Source organism: Pocillopora damicornis, chromosome 6 (genome assembly GCF_964200805.1).
Source record: "Pocillopora damicornis chromosome 6, jaPocDami1.2, whole genome shotgun sequence".
Classification (NCBI taxonomy): Eukaryota; Metazoa; Cnidaria; class Anthozoa; order Scleractinia; family Pocilloporidae; genus Pocillopora; species Pocillopora damicornis.
The window spans coordinates 20,282,562-20,301,229 of record NC_142675.1 but is presented as its reverse complement, the minus strand read 5'-3'; the positions used below and the strand labels follow the sequence as shown (position 1 = coordinate 20,301,229).

At 39.5% G+C, this 18,668-nt stretch overlaps 2 protein-coding genes across 4 annotated transcripts; one reads left to right on the top strand and one right to left on the bottom strand.

Moving 5' to 3' along the window:
- The first annotated feature begins 193 nt into the window (after positions 1–193).
- LOC113675276 (excitatory amino acid transporter 1) lies at positions 194–11,149 on the top strand. 3 transcript variants are annotated; one of them, XM_027191831.2, is made up of 8 exons: positions 194–606; positions 3,264–3,764; positions 5,471–5,513; positions 6,991–7,331; positions 7,875–8,108; positions 8,816–9,010; positions 9,293–9,427; positions 9,793–11,149. In XM_027191831.2, the coding sequence occupies exons 1-8, from the start codon at positions 584–586 to the stop codon at positions 9,974–9,976; spliced, it is 1,656 nt and encodes a 551-aa protein (XP_027047632.2). In that variant the 5' UTR covers positions 194–583; the 3' UTR covers positions 9,977–11,149. The 3 variants fall into 3 exon arrangements, with proteins under 3 accessions (XP_027047632.2, XP_089065034.1, XP_089065032.1); XM_089208908.1 differs by lacking the exon at positions 194–606 and adding an exon at positions 1,671–2,052; XM_089208906.1 differs by lacking the exon at positions 194–606 and adding an exon at positions 2,880–2,975.
- Positions 10,863–18,470, bottom strand: LOC113675277 (excitatory amino acid transporter 1). Its single transcript, XM_027191832.2, has 7 exons — positions 16,834–18,470; positions 16,452–16,494; positions 14,902–15,233; positions 14,298–14,531; positions 13,241–13,435; positions 12,477–12,608; positions 10,863–11,810 (listed from the first exon to the last, which is right to left on the bottom strand). The coding sequence occupies exons 1-7, from the start codon at positions 17,307–17,309 to the stop codon at positions 11,660–11,662; spliced, it is 1,563 nt and encodes a 520-aa protein (XP_027047633.2). The 5' UTR covers positions 17,310–18,470; the 3' UTR covers positions 10,863–11,659.
- Positions 18,471–18,668: the final 198 nt, after the last annotated feature.

Genomic DNA, 18,668 nt, shown 5'->3' with positions numbered 1-18,668 from the left:
GCAAATTATTTTAATTTCCATTCGGAACTCAACGCTTCTTTTATACGTTATGCTGAAGTTGAGGTGTGGCGCCGCATAAGACGATAAACATGTGCAGCCATTTGTTTGTTTTAATCCGAAGTTAATGCGGGTGTCAACGTCATTGCGTGACCTAAAACGGTGATGCAGAGAAAACTGAAATAAACAAAATATTAATTTTTAATTACACGAAAGCCTCGCGTTAAAGATTGTAAATTTTGAATGAATGATTTACGACTTTAAGTTTGAAATTTTTTGCGTCTGTTCATTTGGCTTCAAGTGGACTATATATTATTCAGCATGGTGCGGCACTTCAGTCGTAAGGCGTGCAGCGATTGGGCGAACACATATGTCGTCCACTCAAGCTAACAAAGAAAAAAGGAAAATAAAAGAAAGGATTATGGCGCTGGAATTATGCCTGTGTTTAATAGGCGGATTGATTAGCATTTAAAGGATAAGCTTCATGCGCCGATTGTGACAACATCGAGACACTGTGAGGAATTGAACGGGAACTTTACCATAGAAGTTGGTTTCAACAGCAAATTATTTTTCTAGCGACACTGAAATGTCTTCACTCGAGTTCCCGAGGTAAGTACGTGTGCTTATTTTATCTTTGCTTGAATTGATACTGTCATCTACCAGCAAAGTGATCTTGGTATTTTGCAAAACTACCACAGACACAAGCATTGGTGCATTTAGAATGAGCGTCCGAACAAACAATTAAAACGTAACCTCGTGCGTGAATTTTAAGACCAGCTTTGGAAATATGTGAAAGGCTCTTAGTTGGATCTGGAGATGATGAGTTTCTATTAGGCTAGAAGTCTTTTCATTTTCGATACAAAGCTTGATGTCTCGGGAAAAACGCCCCTGAAATTATTCCGTGCGATGATAGCTTTGTACGTCTGACTGATTCATTAGTGATCATTAATTTAGATGCGCTGTCCTTTGTCTTAATTTTAGATAGTTGTTGTGACTGACTACTGTCGCCTCAAATTATCACGAGAAAATCTCTCTGTTTGAGGCGCTTGGAACCGAGATTTGCTACCGTAACGCAGCTTAAAAGCTGCCAGTTGATAATAAAAGACCCGCCTGACTTGCATTTTCCCTCAACTTTTTCCATGGACCGGTTGGCAAATATGCATTTACAGTTCTCAAAGGAGCGTTTAAAATCAGTAAACTTATCGGATTTGTGAACCATCTAATAAACACTCAGAAGTTTTCGGCAATGTGTACAAACTCTTCCTTTACCTTGGATACGCCTGTCAAGTTTGTCAATTAAGGTAGTTTTAAACATACCATGTTCAAAATAAAGGCACTTTCACACTCTTTACAGCGGCTTCGAAAGCATTTTCACTAAATCCTCCTGATTAAATGTTGAAAAGCCCTTGAAAGGTTTTTTTAATTTAGACGCCGCTACAAACTTAATTTGGTTCGTTTTTTCAGGGCAGGGCAGCCTTAAACGTGTCTTTTTTTTATTTTTGCTCAACATCTCTCGAACTTTTTCTGGGGCAGTATTGTTATTTATAAAGAATATATTAATGTTTAATGTGACGATGTGCGTTTGTGCTTAAGTGCGTGTGATTTAGTTTACACGAATGCGTGACGCCATGCCACGGACCAGTCATTTATTATCGTCCGGAGGGGGAGGGGGGGGGGGTGGAGGATTTTGGACGGATCATACGTCTTTCAGGCGGAACGGATTGAGATCAGTCGTCGCTAACAGAGTATTGGCTAGCCTAAAGAAAATTGACTACCAATGAGGAGGGATCTTTAGAATGCTATGGAACCTTATGGTTATCAGACAAATTAAGAACTAGAAATAGTAATAAAAAAAATTGTAAGCAAACAAAATTCTGATTTACCGATTCTTTACGGAGCGTTGAACAAGACATTGAACAAGATAATCTCATAATGGGTGAAAGTGAGATGCTTATCTGAATCAGGATTAGATATCTATGGTGTGTTGAGAAAAGCTGGGGGTTCTGCTGAAATTAACTCATAAAGGTTCAGTTTTTGACCACGCAGTGTGAGTAAGTAAGTTATTTGACCTTATTTGCTCACTGTAAACATTGTAAAAAAAGGCAGTCGTGAAGGTTCAGAAAACGCTGTAATCTTTTTAACTGAGAAAGTAGAGCATTTGTTCGGCTTTTGCTTTTGAGAGGGGTCTTTGAGTTAGTACTTGTTGTTCGTGTCCGCGAATCTAACAACGGCCCATCGGTTTATTTATAACGTTCATGGTAAAACAAAGGGAAAAAAATGTTAGGATCGTTAAGATATTTATTAGCAAATACTTATGAATACACGAACTTGTTAATGTTAAGGCATGTTTGTTTAGAGTAGCTGACCCCTTCTTGAATCTTATGGTCCTAGTACCATGGCATAACATCACGTATAGTTTTTTATTATCCAAATGCACAAAGTAGAGTACAAATAACGCGCGAATAGAGTACAAATATCCTGCGATATTGCACGGTTATATGGAAAGTTGATTATTTTGTATTATAAAAAAAAAACCTGTTTAACCAGTCGGCTGCGCGCGCTACGCTTCTCTAACCGCTTTCTTTTCCCGCCTAATGAGTAATGAGCAGAAATACTTAATATAAAAAAAAGCAGTTGAATAATATATAACTTATTAGACATTTTGGTGTGTAGTATCGCTGAGTATTTTAACGTCTAGTAAGATATATAGTATATATATACATATATATACATTGTAGTGATCGATAAGGTTTCGATTGTTCGATTGCTTGGGGTCAAGGTTACATTTGGTGACATAATTTATCTACTTACCATCTGATCTCCCTCTTCAAAAAAACAAAAAAACAAAAAAAACGAAAACAAAAACAAAAAAAACTTGGAACACGCGAGGTTATCGAAATCCTCTGACACATTCAAGTTATCTAACCCATTCTTGCTTGCTAAAACGTAAAAGAAGAACTTCTGAAACAATTCGATCGGTATGAGCTCTGTCACTGCCTTACACTTTCGTGTTTGACTGATACGCGACGGGATGTCTGTAATCTCATTTTCGCGTACCATCGTTATCATTCATTTCTTCCTTTTAAAGGCTCAGTTTCGTTTTCGCTCAGGCAACTAAGTGTTTCTACTGAACAGAAATTGAGGCATTTAAACTTTAATTTGTGTCTGAATGTTTATCTTTTTATCATGCAAATGCAATGTAAAATTTATTAATTCTTGCATAATAACTTCCGCTCACTCACGTGGAACGCTTCTCATCCACACAGCAAAACGCCAGAAGAGGGTAAAGAAATGGCAACGACTTTCGGAGGGTCAGGAAACGGCTGTAGCCGCTGTTGCCAGTCATTTTGTGGGGTGATCAGGAGAAATCTGCTCGTCGTTTTGCTGGGCATCGGAGCTGCAATTGGCTTTTTGATTGGGGCGGTTATCAACCCGACCGTGCAAAATATCGAGAATCCAGAAACGAAGGCTACAACAACCATGCTGATCGGTTTCCCCGGGGAACTTCTCATGAATATGCTGCAAGTTATAATCCTTCCACTCATCGTGGCCAGTCTGATCACTGCTGTGTCACATCTCGATGCAAGAGCGACCGGTAAGATCGGGCGTCGTGCATTGCTGTTCTATCTGACCACAACGTTGTCCGCCGCCATCTTGGGCATGGTCCTTGTTTCCTCCATTAGGCCCGGGAAGACTGACAATCCAAATGGCGATAAATCAAATCCGAATGCCTACACGACCAGAGACTCCTTTTTGGATTTAATCAGGTGCGTTAAATTGATTTAAGAACTCTTTTGAGATGTAGGAGTAAAGAAACTCACTGATTTTAATTTATGAATATATTATCGAACGCTCCCTAATTTTTCCCGCGCCAGGCCACGAGTTGACATGAAAATTGAAAAACATCGAACTCTCCCGGTCATTTTAGGCGGGAATGTAGTATACATTTCGGTTGACCTTTCAATAAATTAACCATGTAGTTCTACTTTCTAAGCTGTAAGCGCATGAAAGAAGAATTGGACGCTCGTTTGTATATTGTTTCACTCGTACGTGTGAAAACTCATTGATTATATTTTGTTCCGAAATTGAGATATATCTTTAGTTTAAGGCTTAAAATGAGGCTGCAAAAAACCATTACTTTCCAAGGGCATTTGGAAGTGGAAAATAAGTAGGATTTATTGCTGGAGGAAAATCGTGAATACAAAGTAAGGTTCACAAACAAGAACCAGCCTCGATAGTAAAACGTTATGTCATGCATGCAGATCAAAACCTGATATTTCCACTTTCAATTTACTATTCATCGCTGTATTCGAGTTTTTTGTAACTCAGTTCACTTGAGTGAAATTTACACTCGTAATCCGGCAGACTGTCAACGGTTCAAAAACCTTCCTATGGCTCAATTCAAACATCACTTGATTAAAATTTTCGAGTACCACGTGAGTCAGCGGGGGTCAGGCGGCACAGAGTTGACAAACAAAGTCCCATTGAAGCACTCTGTAGACAAAAACATAAAGCCCCTGCTATGAATCTTTTCGGATTTCATTCCCGAGTCCCCTCTGATCGTTCACAAACTACAATGAGAGGCAGTTTTTCTCTGGCACAATTCAAATGCAAAGAGCTTTAATTCTTATTGTCTCCATTTCAACAAACATAGTTCTTGACTTCTTAATTTGTGGGTTTTCTTTGCATAGCTCTCCAGTTTTCCTTCTCTCATGACTAACCAATAACAGATTTGTATGCAGTTTTACAGAGTAAATTCATGTTGAGACTACAGCCTGGTTAAGTCCTGTCACCGAGCTTTTTTTTTTTTTAGTGAAAATTGGCAATTGCCAACAGTCAGCAATTTAATAAATATTCTCACTTCAAAGGATAGATTGCAAAGCATTTTACTCAGTGAAAAGCAATGAAAAAATTCTAAACATGCAGTATCAAGATTTTGTTTTAAAGACTCATTGCTAGCAAGTTGAATTTCTTCTGCATGTGGTATAAAATCATAAACTGCTGCTTATAGGTCCCCCCCCCCCCCCACACCTATATTGCCAACCCACCCTGCAGGTTATAGGTCCATCTACCTGAAAACAAAGAAATATAACTGATTGTAAGCCCCCTTCCCCTAGTCCCTGATAATTTTCCTTGTTTTGAGAGTTAAGAACTCTGCTTTGACTTATTCAGCAAAATTTAAACAATATTAATAATGTATTTAATGAATTTGATTTATTTTGATTTTTTGAAGCCTAATTTAAAGCCATTAAATGCCAAATCCATTTGATCAGCACTTCCATAGCTTGTTTCAAAGCACTTTTCCTATTCTGGTTATAACCGCCTTGGATTTCAGCCCCTCAGTGTATTAGCCCTCCTGGGACCCCATACGAAGTTGAACAAGGCCAGGGCTTATAAGCAGCAGTTTATGGTAATACATGTATTAATAAACTGTAAGCTATTTTTGCATTTCATTATTATCAAATGTTTCCAGGAGCTGTTTTCCCAGTAACCTTGTTGAGGCAACATTTCGTCAGGTTGGTTTAATGTGTAGTAGATCAGTCAAACAGGGTTAACACTAACTGAGACAGTGCATGATCTGGAAGTATTCCCATCATTAAATATAATATCTTTGCCAAAGTTTCTGTTTTATCCAGTGGGGTTTCATCTGGGAACTCAATACTATACTTCTACTGCTACTATATTGCTACTGTATTGTCTCTTTCATCAGTGGGGATATTGACTAATTTTGGAGCAGAGTATATGGGATGGAATAACTATGGTGTTCACCTTTAAAAGTTATTTATGTGCAGCGCTGTGTAGTTTTTCTTACATTACACTTTATCTCAAACATGAAGAAAACAATTGATACTTGAACTCAGATTAAAGCTTACTAAGTGAGTTACATCTGTAGACCTGCTGCTGCTTGATTAACTATTTACAGTGCACAGCAGAGGAGTTGAACTTGAGACTACCAAGAATAAAAATCTAATGAATTGGCAGATTGGAGTATTTGAACCTGGGTCCTCACAAGTTCAAATCCAGCTCCTTAAACTATTCAGCCTTGCTGCTTCTTGGACAAATTCAGATTGGCTGACACATTGGTAGTCATGCAACTCAAGATTTAAATGAAGGGCCAAGCACCTTTGTCCATCACAGATGTGCAACCAAAACCACTCATCAACAGAGCACACATGCAATGAGCAATTCATCCAAAACTACTTGTAACAATGCTTTACAAGTACATTTCAGTGTTGAATGACCTTGTAACAAGCAATTCTCAGTCATACAACAGTCTCTGCTGTATAGTGAAATCACTTGAGTATACTTGTGGGTGCAGTAACACATGCACTGGGAGCGTTTCTCTGAAACAGTTTTAAAAAGCAGCTTTACCATTGAACAAAAGAGGGGTGCTCACTTCCTAATTGGGCTTATAGGGGTATGTGTTGCCAAAAAGGGTATACCTTTTGGGGTTTCAAGTCTGTACAAAGTGTTTACAATTTTATTATTAGATTTCCTCAACAAGAAATGCTTCTGGAAATTATGGATAACTTTAAAACAGGCATCAGTAATTTATATGAATATACTTCTTGTGACTGAATGAAGTTGCTATGCCAAAATCAACTACAAATTTTTAATTATAAAGGGAGGTGGAAGGAAAAGGATTTTGTTCTTGAACAAGAAAAGGCTTTTTAGGCCCAAATTGCACATCCCCTACCCAAACTTTGTGTAATACCCCTTCCCCCCTACTTTGGGACACCTCAGTCAATACAGTATACACAACACAATGGGCATTAGGAGTTTGAATATTTTTTTGTGCATTATCTTCACATGTGACTCTCAGTGAAAATCTTCATGCAGTCAATTAATGTCTGATGTGCATTGGGGTTTTTTTTGTTCCATCTTATCCTTTTATCAATGCGGATGTGTAAGTCACAGTAAGCACATATACATGGACACTTGTATGAAGTTATTGTTGCTAATTAAGTTCTTTATTTTCATTATTTTCTTCAGAAAAAGACTTACTACAAAACAGATCTTGGCAAGTATGAATACCGCAATGTGACTGGTAACTCTCCAAAACTTGAAGAGAATGAGAAAATTTTCCAGACCATTGTGTTGAATGCAACACTGAACATAACCACGATATCCAAAGAGATATATCCACCCTCTAATACAATATTTGCCGGAGTTGCTACTAACCCCACAGGGGGAATGAACATTCTTGGTTTGGCTGTGTTCTCCATTGTGTTTGGTGTTGTACTTGGGAAGATGGGTGTGAGAGCCAAACCTTTGACTGCCTTCTTTTCCTCCCTTAATGATGCTGTTATGATCCTGGTGACACTTATCATGTGGTATGTTGAAATGAATGTTTGCATTTTGAGTTTAAACTCAGCTAGATGTACAATTTAAATTGGTTACAAGTTTGCTTTCCAGGAGAATACTTCCATGGGTCAAATGTCATTAATCTCCTTAATCTCCTCTACAGCTTGTGGCATTTGCTAGCAATGCTCAATTTGTATCAGGCAGGTGCACCTTTAACTTTACCCTTGTGGCAGCATTAGGGTTTGGGTTAGGGTTAGGGTTAGGGTTAGGGTTTCCTATTATTGTTTCCCATGTTTTGAAGTGTGGTTTTAATTAAACTGCTTGACATGAAAACTCACGTGACCCTTTGGCATCTTTCCTTGACAGCAGGTCTTTTGTTAATATCTTAATGAGTTCTTGAAATATTTTATTGGGTTAGAGTTAACGTTGAGTCAGGAGAGGGGTAGGTGTGCAGTTGCTCAGATACTAACAGTAACCTCATCTGTTATAGGAAAAGAAGGCCGGTATACGTTTCACAGATATATCTCAACAGGAGATTACCCTCAATCGCTTCTGCCTTTTTTTTTTCGTAGGTATGCACCACTCGGTATTTGCAGTTTGATCGCTCAGCGAGTGGCCAGCATGGAGGATATTGGAGAAGAACTCAAGCGCTTAGCCTTGTTCATCGTAACAGTTATGGTCGGTCTTACCATCCATGCTTTCATCATTCTCCCGCTTATTTTCTTTGCGGTGCGAAGGACCAATCCTTTTATTTTCATGTACAAAATGAGAGATGCTTTTATGACCGCATTTGGCATCAGCTCGAGGTAAGTTGGAAATATGACTTACGAGGAGCAGTTGATGATAGTGGTCCGCAATGGGTGCATTCATTCAAGCGCACAGGCAATGAAATAATTGGTAGTGGCATCTATCATGCCTGGTTACGAATGCAATTTGTAGTCCCAACTTTCGATGTTAAAAGGTGTATAGTAAAAGCAGAACAACCTTTTCAATTGAGAATTGACACTACACATGCAAAGTTGATTTTGAGTCCCAAATAAATACATTTGTTTTTTTCTCAAAGGACCGCTGGCTCGACAGGTGCACGTTGATAACGATATCCAACTGACGAATGGCCATCAGTGTGAAAAATTATTTTGTTAAATACGTATAAATTAAATCTAAGGTTGGCATTGAATATTCATTGATTCGGTGGACTAGTGTTATCAACTTTATCTTTCACGCCCCATGTATCTACATTTTCTTGGTCTCATTTCTGCGGTAGAGTGCATTTTGCGTGAGTATCAGAACCAACGGCCAATGACAACAAAGGAAAATGTCACGTGGAGCCAACCAGAAAAATTGATTGATCATGTCGCGATTGGTTTTTTTCTCCACTGTTTAGTAGAAAAAGTGCGCCAGCTTTCTTTGAGACACATCATTGAGCGGAGCTAAATTAAGTCCCGTTATAAACTCCAAATTCCATCGTAAATAGCACCAGTATGAACCTTCACGGTTCATTCTTTTCCTTCAGTGCGGCAACTCTGCCTACCACCATACGCTGCCTTGAAGAAAACAACAAAGTGGACCCGCGCATAAGCAAGTTTGTTTTGCCGCTGGGTGCGACTGTGAATATGGACGGCGCAGCTCTGTATGAGGCTATTGCTGCCATCTTCATTGCTCAGCTGAACGACTATGATTTGTCAGGAGGCAAAATAGTCGCCATTTGGTAAGGGAAATTCCTGTTTTGCTTGAGTGAGCAATGTAAAGTTTTCCTGCAGACAGGTGGGCACATTGCGGCATGCGACAAAATCTTTTCCACTCTTATCTTTTACTTAGCCATTAAGATTGTTTAAAAAGGTGTATGGAACACAGGAGAGAACAATCCCCGTACTACTTTGTCTTACACCTCATGCTAGAAAGACAAGTTCCCCAACACGCCACCCTGCACTGTATATGTCAAGGCCGCTTAGAGTGTCAACTTGTGCTAAAAATTCTGATTTTCATCTAGTCTTACAGCAACTGCGATCGCAATTGGTGCCGCTGGCATTCCTTCAGCGGGCTCAATTACCACCATCATTGTTTTGCAAGCTGTTGGACTGCCGCTGGATGACATCGGGCTCATTATGGCTGTTGATTGGTTCCTGTGAGTAACAATTCTTTAGGTTTTTTTTTTTTTTGAAGGTTTTTCTTGCGTCCAGAATGCTTTTGCGAACCTACGTGTGACTTGACGCGATAAAAAACAAATGCACAAGTTCTTCATTTGCCTGTAATAAATTAATAAGGAACGACTTTGAGCCAGTGTGTAATAGCCGAGGAAACATGGGCTGTTTCAAAGGCTTCTTGTTCGCGGGTTGCGGTTATGATTGACAACTGAATGAGGCAAAATTGAAAAGCTCAGAGTTCGTATGCTATTCAGTGAAATGGTTTGTAATTGAATAAAAAAAAAGATAAGACAAATAAGTATTGTGATTTAACAATGACGAAAGCTACGCTCTTTTTATTCCTCAGGGATCGATTCCGTACCACGGTTAATGTTTTGGGTGACTCTATCGGTGCTGGTGTAGTGGAACATCTGTCACGTGACGATCTGCTCAAGTATGATGTCAATGGCAAAGTGGGTGACCGCGTCCCTCTCAGTAACGGGGGGAAACCGGATGACCCTGATCAACTCGTGGTCACCTCCTCTTTGTAATTCAATCTGTTGTTAGACGATATTAGTTCACTTGTAGCTTAGATACATTTAATCGCACGTTCTGTATGATGGTTAGTTAGGTCGGACGGGGAAGCTCCTATGCACTGTGCAGAACGCTTGTCATATATTAACCGTTTAACATAAAGAGCAAATAGTATGGCTTCACCGGGATGTTTTGGGTAAATATAGGCCTTTGATATTTCAAAATAAAATAATTTTAGCTTTGGCTTATGGCCAAGTATAAACATAGAACTACCTCATGTTAGCTTGAATATTTCACCAACATAGGAAATTTGTAGTTGATTGTAGTGAATTTTTTAAAATAATAATCTAAACAATACGAACTTAAGTAAAAACATTGGTACACCATTTTTCATTTTACACGTTGTTCCGTGACCCTGAGGGTAAACATTTTTCTTGAGGAATACAATGATTTATCCAAAACCAAGATCATCATGTTGTCGATTTATATTCTAAGGTCCATTGGAAATGTTGAAATCGTTCAAATTGATCATATCTACATCTTCCCATTAAAGGGGCAGTAATCCAAAAATAACTTGTTTGAGATTGATAAGATTGTCCAACGAGGACGGCCTATATTGATTCGTCAGTCTCTTAGGTTCATCATTTCTCTTTTTTTAGGGGGTGCGCGTGGTTCATTTGGTTCTTAATTCCCTCTTGTCGGGAAAGCTGAAACTCTTATAAGTTTATAGTGAAAGTATGGATCAATGTCCGTATCTGAGCACCTACACACCTACCCCTCCCCTAACCCAACATTACCCTGAACTTGTTATCAGCTGACTGTTGTTGGGTCAGGGGAGGGGTGGGGTGCTCAGTTGCTCAGATACGGACATTGATACGAAAGTATTTTCAACTTGCGAAAAGATCCATGTCCTTATGTTTATTCGTATATAGATCTCATATTCCTACAGTAAATTTTACGCAATGACGGTACGAAAGTTGCGTTTAGCTTAGAACTTATTTACATTAAGAGTTGAGTATGTTCATTAGAAGAGGCGTTAAATGGTATTTAGAGTATAAAGGGTTCCTTATCAATCGTTACGGCTTGATTGGTTGTCTTATACTTTTTGCTTTGTAGCGCTTTGTAGCGCTTTGTCAGGCTTTCAACGAAGTCAATAAAAGTAAAACAGCTCTGCTGTTAGGTAGTTTCAATTGCTGCCCGTGTCATGTAGCCGTACACAAGTCATTGTAGCCTGCGTGGTTAATATCAAGTTAAAAATTGGAATTTTAGGTAGTAAAACTACCAGATCACGGTCATCTCCTCACTTGCCTTGTATTCAGTTTGTTCTATCAACTTTACCTTTTCGTTCCGAACCTACTCCTATACTGGAGGTATGTAGTATATGCGCAAACAGTGGATAACATTGAAGGCTCGCTCTGATTGGCTACCCAACTCCGTCTACCATTTGCTATTCACCTCTGAGCAGCGCACGCTGGATTTGCGCCTAAACGTTTTGTAGTCGTCACAGGAATGAATGAGTTTAAATTCAATTTTTAGTGCTCTATTATCTTACTGTTTGATTATACATTAGAACAACTATTTACGTCAGTGTCGGTGGCTAGTAGTGGTTATTTACCTCGATACTTCGTGATTCGGTAAATATCCACCGCTAGCCACCTCCAATTCGGTGACTATTGCTAAACTGCTATCAATAAGAATAATCAAAGATCACTGTTCATCATTAGCCCTTGCGAATCTCTCCTGTCCTTGTCGTTTTCTTTATCTAACTTCAAGTCGTCACGTGAGAGGTGTGCCACGATCCCAGTACCCATTGCGTCCCCAAGGACGTTGACAGTTGTGATGCAGCGATCCCTGAAAAAACGTAAATAATAATCGGTGTAGACAAGAAGATAATTAGACTAAAGACTATCCCTGCGTATTGCTTCGCGCATCTTTAACTGTAAACACAAGTCAATAGGCCATCTTACGGTTGTATACTTAGTGGCCGTTGAGTTATAGTGAGGTTGAAGGTGACCTTGTTATGATAGAAACCAGTATTTAGTTAGCATGATAACAAACTAATTAACATTTGAAAAGCTGCAACGTTTCCATCATATCAAAGTCACCCTTAGCCTTAATCATCTTCAAAGGCTTGGCAACCAGGCGCGCAACTGTAAGATGGAATATTGGCTCACCTCAGTATTAGTAGCGTAATGCACTTAGTACTCAATGTACTCCTCTCGCGCATTAAATACCAGTCCTTTGTGGGTAAACCCCCAACATTAACCCTTTCACACGCTACATCGGCATGTATATTCTCCATACTGCTCTCTATATATTTCCTAAGGTGCTGACAAGGAGAACTTATTTAATCGTTTAGAGCTGCTTTAGTTGGCGACCATTCTCTTTATTCTCATGACCTTTACATGTGATTCAGGTGTGATATTGTCCAGAGAAATTGGGTGGAAGTCACTCCTTGGTAGTTATGGGCTCGCGATAAATCTCTTTAATTTAAATGAACACGTTATGAACACTCACAGCATCCATTCAATAGCCATGATAATGCCAAAGTCGTGCAATGGAAGATTAACGGCTTGGAGAACAATAATGATCATGATTCCTGATCCTGGTATTCCTGCGGCGCCAATGGAAGCAGCAATAGCAATTAAGCTGCAAAAGAAAAAATTAAAAAAAAAATGCTATTAGCAAAGTTGCGAGTGTTATTACTAGAGTATTTTCCATAAGTCAGAATTAATATTACTCAAATGATGTTAAGCAAAGGGTGATCAATAATCTGGAAAAAAATTGCGCGGAAGTCTGCATCTGCATCGCAATTTCTTGCATAAATTCAAACAAACTTACCAGTAAAGAGAAAATAAAAGAAAACAAACAAACAAGCAATCAAGCAAAAAAAAAAAAAAAAAAAAAACCAAAAAAAAAAAAAGATGAGTTAAAGGCGCGAAGAAATAGGACGATAGAGCAACAGTTAACCCTTTCACTCCCAGAGTGATTCACATGTAACTTCTCCCAACAATATCCCTCTACTAACAACAAAACAGGTAATGAGAATACTCAAATGTATCAGGTAGAAGTTTTTATCTTGTTTTAACATCAAATTCTTGCTACTAATTTACTAGGAAATGTGCAGCAGCTAGAGGGGAGAATTAACATTCAGATCTTGGGAGTGAAAGGGTTAACCGGTTTATAATTTACCTATTAGGCACTCGTGTAAGTGGTACCCAACGAGTTATTCAATAGGAAGATAAGGCAAAAAGAGCAAAAGTTCTGTCATCGTCTCTTACCAGACAACAACAACTCTTCCTGGGCTAAGGGAGATGTCGTTTAGTTGAGCAACAAAGATAGTTACCACCACTCGTGAGAGAGCCAGGCCATCCATGTTGAGAGTGGCACCAAGAGGCAACATGAAGCGACTTATGCGTGAATCGATGCCGTTGTTTTCTTCCACACAGCGGATAGTTGTCGGGAGAGTGGCTGCACTGAAAACAAAGCAGTGTGACCAATTGTTAGGAGGTGTGTTGTTTTAAGTTTAGAGATGGTTGGTGAAGTGTCAGTTGTTGATAACGCGGCAAGTGTTGTAACTACGCAAATGGTATATAGGGTCGGCAAGCATTCATGAATCAGTGTCAGTATCCTAGCAACTGAGCACCTACCCATGCCCTAACCCAACATCAGTCAACTGATAACAGGTTAGGGTTAATATTGGGTCAGGGGAGGGGAAGGTATGCAGTTGTTCAGATACTGATATTGATCCACATTCGTCATGGTGTTTTCCACTGTTGATCCTGTGGCTATTGTGCTGTAGCCCGGATCGAGAGGTCTGGGTTGAAACCCCAGCCGAGACACCGGGGTTTATTTACGTGTAGTTCGAAATCCAAGATGGCGGACGATTCACTAATTTGTACATAGACTTATTTGCATATTTCAAGATTTCCACATTTCCAGATTACCAAGGTATGATAGATGCAAGTACGCTAAAAAATCATTTGCATGTTTCCAGATTTCCAGATTTCCAGACTATCGAGTTAAAATACGCGCGAGTAAGCTAATCACATAGATTTTTACTTTTCAAGGTTACTCTAGGGTAATTAATTTTATGTGCAGCACACTCCATTGTAATGTCGTATTCTGTGCTCTTCTGCCCCAAGTAAAAGCCGTTTAAGTCACCTACAGGTCTTCTTTATAGAGATTAAGAAGCAATACTAAAACAACACATATTGACCTATTGAGGTCTTAACTTGAACGAAAATCAGTAAGAGGTTATTTCCATTTCATTAGGATAGAAATCTCCTTTCAACGTTCCTGTAGACGAAAACAGTCATAAAGGTCCTTCGTACACACCTGGAAGCGATGCCGAATGCTGTCATCAAGGCATCAGTGAGACCTCTCATGAACACATAAGGATTCTTCCGAGTGAAAATGAAGAATACGAGTGGTAACACGATCAGGGAGTGAATAAGCTGGCCACAAATGACTGTCAACGTGTAAAATACTAATTTTTGCATGGTACCCAAGATATCCTTCATTCCACCAACACGAGCCGCCACCAGGCTACACACGCCAATTGGAGCCAGCCTTTGATGCAAAGAAACGAAGAAGAAAAAAAATAATTCTCTCTCAAATATGTACAAAAATCTATCAAAAGCCATGCGTTTTAACACACAAGTAGATCAGCCAGCTACTTGACCGGTCAAGTAAGCACTGTTACAGAACAGAACATATTTTCTTGTGTTGCATTTCCCTGGATCGAGCCCCCCGCGGCTCACGTTCTTAGCTCTCGATTATCGAGATAATGTTTTCTACGCTCCTGGGAGGAGTCTAAAAATGGAAATTTGGAGCAAACCAGCTTGTCTAACATGAAACAAAACGCATACCAAGGGGTAATCTGATTTGTATTATTACACTCCACGAGCCACGCCCTTGAGCACAGTTCTTTGAAACTCACCACATTTCAAAGAAAACAATCATCATTATAGCCTCGTTTAATGCCGAGAAGAATTCAACCAGCGGTCTTCCTTTGTCACGCAACCTCGCAAGGACAACACCAAACACTATGGAAAACACGATCAGACCAATGATGTTCATTCCTCCCGTGGTCGTCACTCCTGCAGGTACAGTGCTCGAACCTGCTTGGATCTCTCTTCTTATGGTGGTAATGTTTGTGGTACCATTGTAATGGACGCCGATAATTTCCTCGCCAGTCTCGAGGTGAATATAATCGCTTGTGACATTGTAAGTCTTCGATCTTGCGGATACTGTAATGTAATTTGTTTTTTTCTATTTACAAGGAAAAAGGACATTGAATGTCTCCTGATAATTGCACTGGAGAAGATTTATCCTAAAACTAGAAGTCATAAGGGATTCCTAGATATCTTAGTATGACCATTAAAGTCAGAAGTTATTTTTCCACGATACTCATATGGTGTAAGAGGTAAGAGACCGGTCATTATTTAGCATCGGTGGAGTGGGGGGGGGGGGGGGGAAGGGAGAGTCGGAGGAATTCCATTATGTCGTGATAAAATTCGCCTGATCCCCTGTTTCGTCAATATAATGAATTATTAACTTGATTTTCCTGATTGATTTTGATTGACACTAGCTTATGTAACTAAGCCACGTGAATAGTTCAGTTTTCAGTTCAGATACTTAAGATTCGAAGATACGTACAAGTTCTGCTAACCTGTCTTGCTGACCCGTGTTTTGTTATACCCTGACCTGTTTCATCTGTTGCTAACCTGTACGTAGCTATACACCGTGAAACAATCCTACTAGACATCGTCATAAAAGTAAGTTCTCAATGCTGTAATTCTATCTAATAGTTTTACTCGTGTGTTTATGAATCGATGGATCCTGTTCAATTTCTCAAATGTATCTCGTTCTTTTCTTTAGATCGAATAATAATATATTGGAATAAATTATACGATTTGCGTAGCCTAGTTGGATTGCCTGTTTGGTTTTGTTGGACCACCCTATAAGCCTCTGTGTTATTTTTCTAATCCTCCCTCATTATTGGCGGTCAATTTTCTTTGATTTCCCCTTTATACCCTGTTGGCGACGACTGATTCCCCTTTCGTTCTCCCTGAATACCTTGTGATCTTCCCCAAACCCCACCCTCCCTCCCTCCCTCCCTCAGGCGACGAGTAATAGCTGGTTCCCAAATCCGGGAGGTCATAAAAATATCGAGCGTGAGACGATCGAACTAAGAGACTGGATTCCAATACAGGTCCTGCCCCAGTTTGACAGTTTTTGTCTCGAGGTGTCTCGCCTCCCTGGTGTGTGTTTGTGTGTGTCACGTGTACGTACCTCGCGTGTTGGATGTTTTCGTGGAGAAGATGGGAAGAGCACATAAGCAAATTTCGGGACACAGGATAGGTTATTTTAAGGTCTTCCCCAGATCTTCGAAAATACTAAGGGAACACATTATATTATCACGAAATGAAGGCTTATGTGGGATACTAAACGCGAGGGCGATTTAAAGGGAAAAATCGCTTTACCCACCTTGCTTGTGGCTGCTTGGACTAAGTTACTGGGGAAACAGTTCCTAGAAATCAATCATAATCAGAACTAAGTGGTTTATTCTTTAATTAGTTTTCCTCCATTAATTTAAAGAAAAAAATATTCATTCCAAATTGGTTCTCATATCACGCAATGGCCGGCAGGACATGAGCAACAAAAGAATTTCAAATCGCGTGACTCTCCGCAGAGACTTACCTCAGGAGAGGTCAGTCTCGCACGATTGTCTCTGTAACTACTTTAAAATGCGTGGTATGCAAACTAAACAAATCTTATGCATAGAACTATGTGTATGATACGATTAAGATGAGCAAAAGAATCAATTGTTGGACAATAAACTCTCTATATTATGCAATGAATACCCTACCTTATCATATCAAGAAGCGAATCCAAATTCCTATACTTCACCGCCTTTACATCTTTTTGCTCGCTGGGTTTGTCGCTTAAACCTGGGCGGATCGCCATCACGAGGGTCAACCCCAAAAGAGCGGCCAATATCAGTGTTCCTAAGTAATATATGAGAGCACGTCGACCAATTCTTCCCGCCACGTCAGGATTCAGAGTCGATACGGCTGTTATCACACTGGCAACGATCAGAGGTAGAATAATCATCTTCAACATGCTCATGAACAGTTCCCCTGGAAATCCAATGAGCATTATAACAGTGGCTTTCTTCTCTGGGTCGATGATGCGATTTACGGGGCTATTGATTATTGCTCCGATTGAAAAGCCAATGATTGCTCCAACCACCAGTAAGACAAGAAGAAGATTCCGCTTCAGGTTTGTAAGGAAACCCGTACAGCGTCGCCCATTGCAAATACTGAAAAGCCACCTACACGCCATTTCACGCGAATATTCTGCAAGACGTCGCTAAAGATAAGCCCGATTGGTCATGCATCGAATCGTGACACACATATCATGAGGGGCAACCGTCTCGTTTGCATCGCTGAGCTGACATGCATGTAACGAATCACGATCGCTCAAGCCAATTATTCAGATTTGTTTACATTAAGCATTTACGTCGTCTTAAAGTTTTAACGACCACACTTACATCTAATCTGTTCTTTTCCCATTCACGTTCCTATTTTGTTCATCACTGTCTATCTAGAGTGTATTATCTAACAAAACGAACATTTCGGTTACTTCCAGCAGTCTCTATTTCCCTACATAATCTGCCCCATAAAATGACCTAAAATATTCCTTGCGCCCCTGCAAAAACTGACAAGCCAGGAGCGCGTTTTAGAGTATCCCCAGCAAAATTTACGTATCGCCACGACAATTAACCACCATTTTCTGTACATGACCCGTTGAACTTTTTACGTTGAGCTGTTTGTATTATTTTGTGTTGTGACTTCTGCAAAGTTCTGGGTAGTTTTGAACAGCATAGCTAAGAACTCAAGATACTGCTTAGTGCCTCCTGTCAGATAGTCGTAACAAATTGCAATAGTTGTACTTTGTTAGATCACCACTACCACATTAAAACAATGAACGTCCCGAAAGCTGGGGCAGTGTAAGATAAAGAACAGGTAACGGGAAACGAGGAAAGCGAACTGGCAGGTAAAAAAACAAAAAACAAAAAACAAAAAAACAAATCAATGGGATTAACGCGGAAACTGCAAAAAATAACGGGAAGTGGAGAAGAAAGAAAAAAAGCCGTTAAAGGGCAATCACTGATTTATCTACAAGATGATAACCCACTAAAGCATTTTCTAACTGTCTCCTGGTTCTTTAATAGAGATCAGGGGTTACCTATTGAAGGACTGTTCTGCCTCATGTCAGTTAAGATTCTTTGCCTGTGACATCTCGTTTGCGTGATCCGCTACATTGATTTGCTCGGCTCCATGACGCTTTTGGGCAGCGATTCATAAACACATCTCATGATTAATAAATCATTCACTTTTCATTCTTCGTTACATTTTTTCACGCTTATTTTGTTACAAATCACAACACTGAGTAAATATGCCATGACTTAGCCCAAAGAAAACGCTTTGGTTTAGCGGGAAAGAATTAGAACGTTCTAGATTCCTCTGTAGTTATTTTTAGTCGTGGACGGAAAGAGAACTCTGTTTCCAGGATATTCGCAGAATGTTTTATTTTGAGTTTTCGTTCAAAAAGTATATATATTTTTTTGTCAGGTTGTATTAATTATATGATCTAATTGATACAACCTGACAAAACCGAAAAGAAAAAAAAAAAAGGTGG

Coding starts and splice junctions, on each gene's coding strand:
- LOC113675276 (XM_027191831.2), top strand. CDS start 584: ATGTCTTCACTCGAGTTCCCGAG. Junction 607..3,263: donor TCTTCACTCGAGTTCCCGAG/GTAAGTACGTGT, acceptor TCATCCACACAG/CAAAACGCCAGAAGAGGGTA. Junction 8,109..8,815: donor GCATTTGGCATCAGCTCGAG/GTAAGTTGGAAA, acceptor CTTTTCCTTCAG/TGCGGCAACTCTGCCTACCA.
- LOC113675277 (XM_027191832.2), bottom strand. CDS start 17,309: ATGGCGTGTAGGTGGCTTTTCAGTATTTGCAATGGGCGACGCTGTACG. Junction 14,532..14,901: donor ATTGTTTTCTTTGAAATGTG/GTGAGTTTCAAA, acceptor TTTGCATCAAAG/GCTGGCTCCAATTGGCGTGT. Junction 13,436..14,297: donor GCATTCGGCATCGCTTCCAG/GTGTGTACGAAG, acceptor CTTTGTTTTCAG/TGCAGCCACTCTCCCGACAA.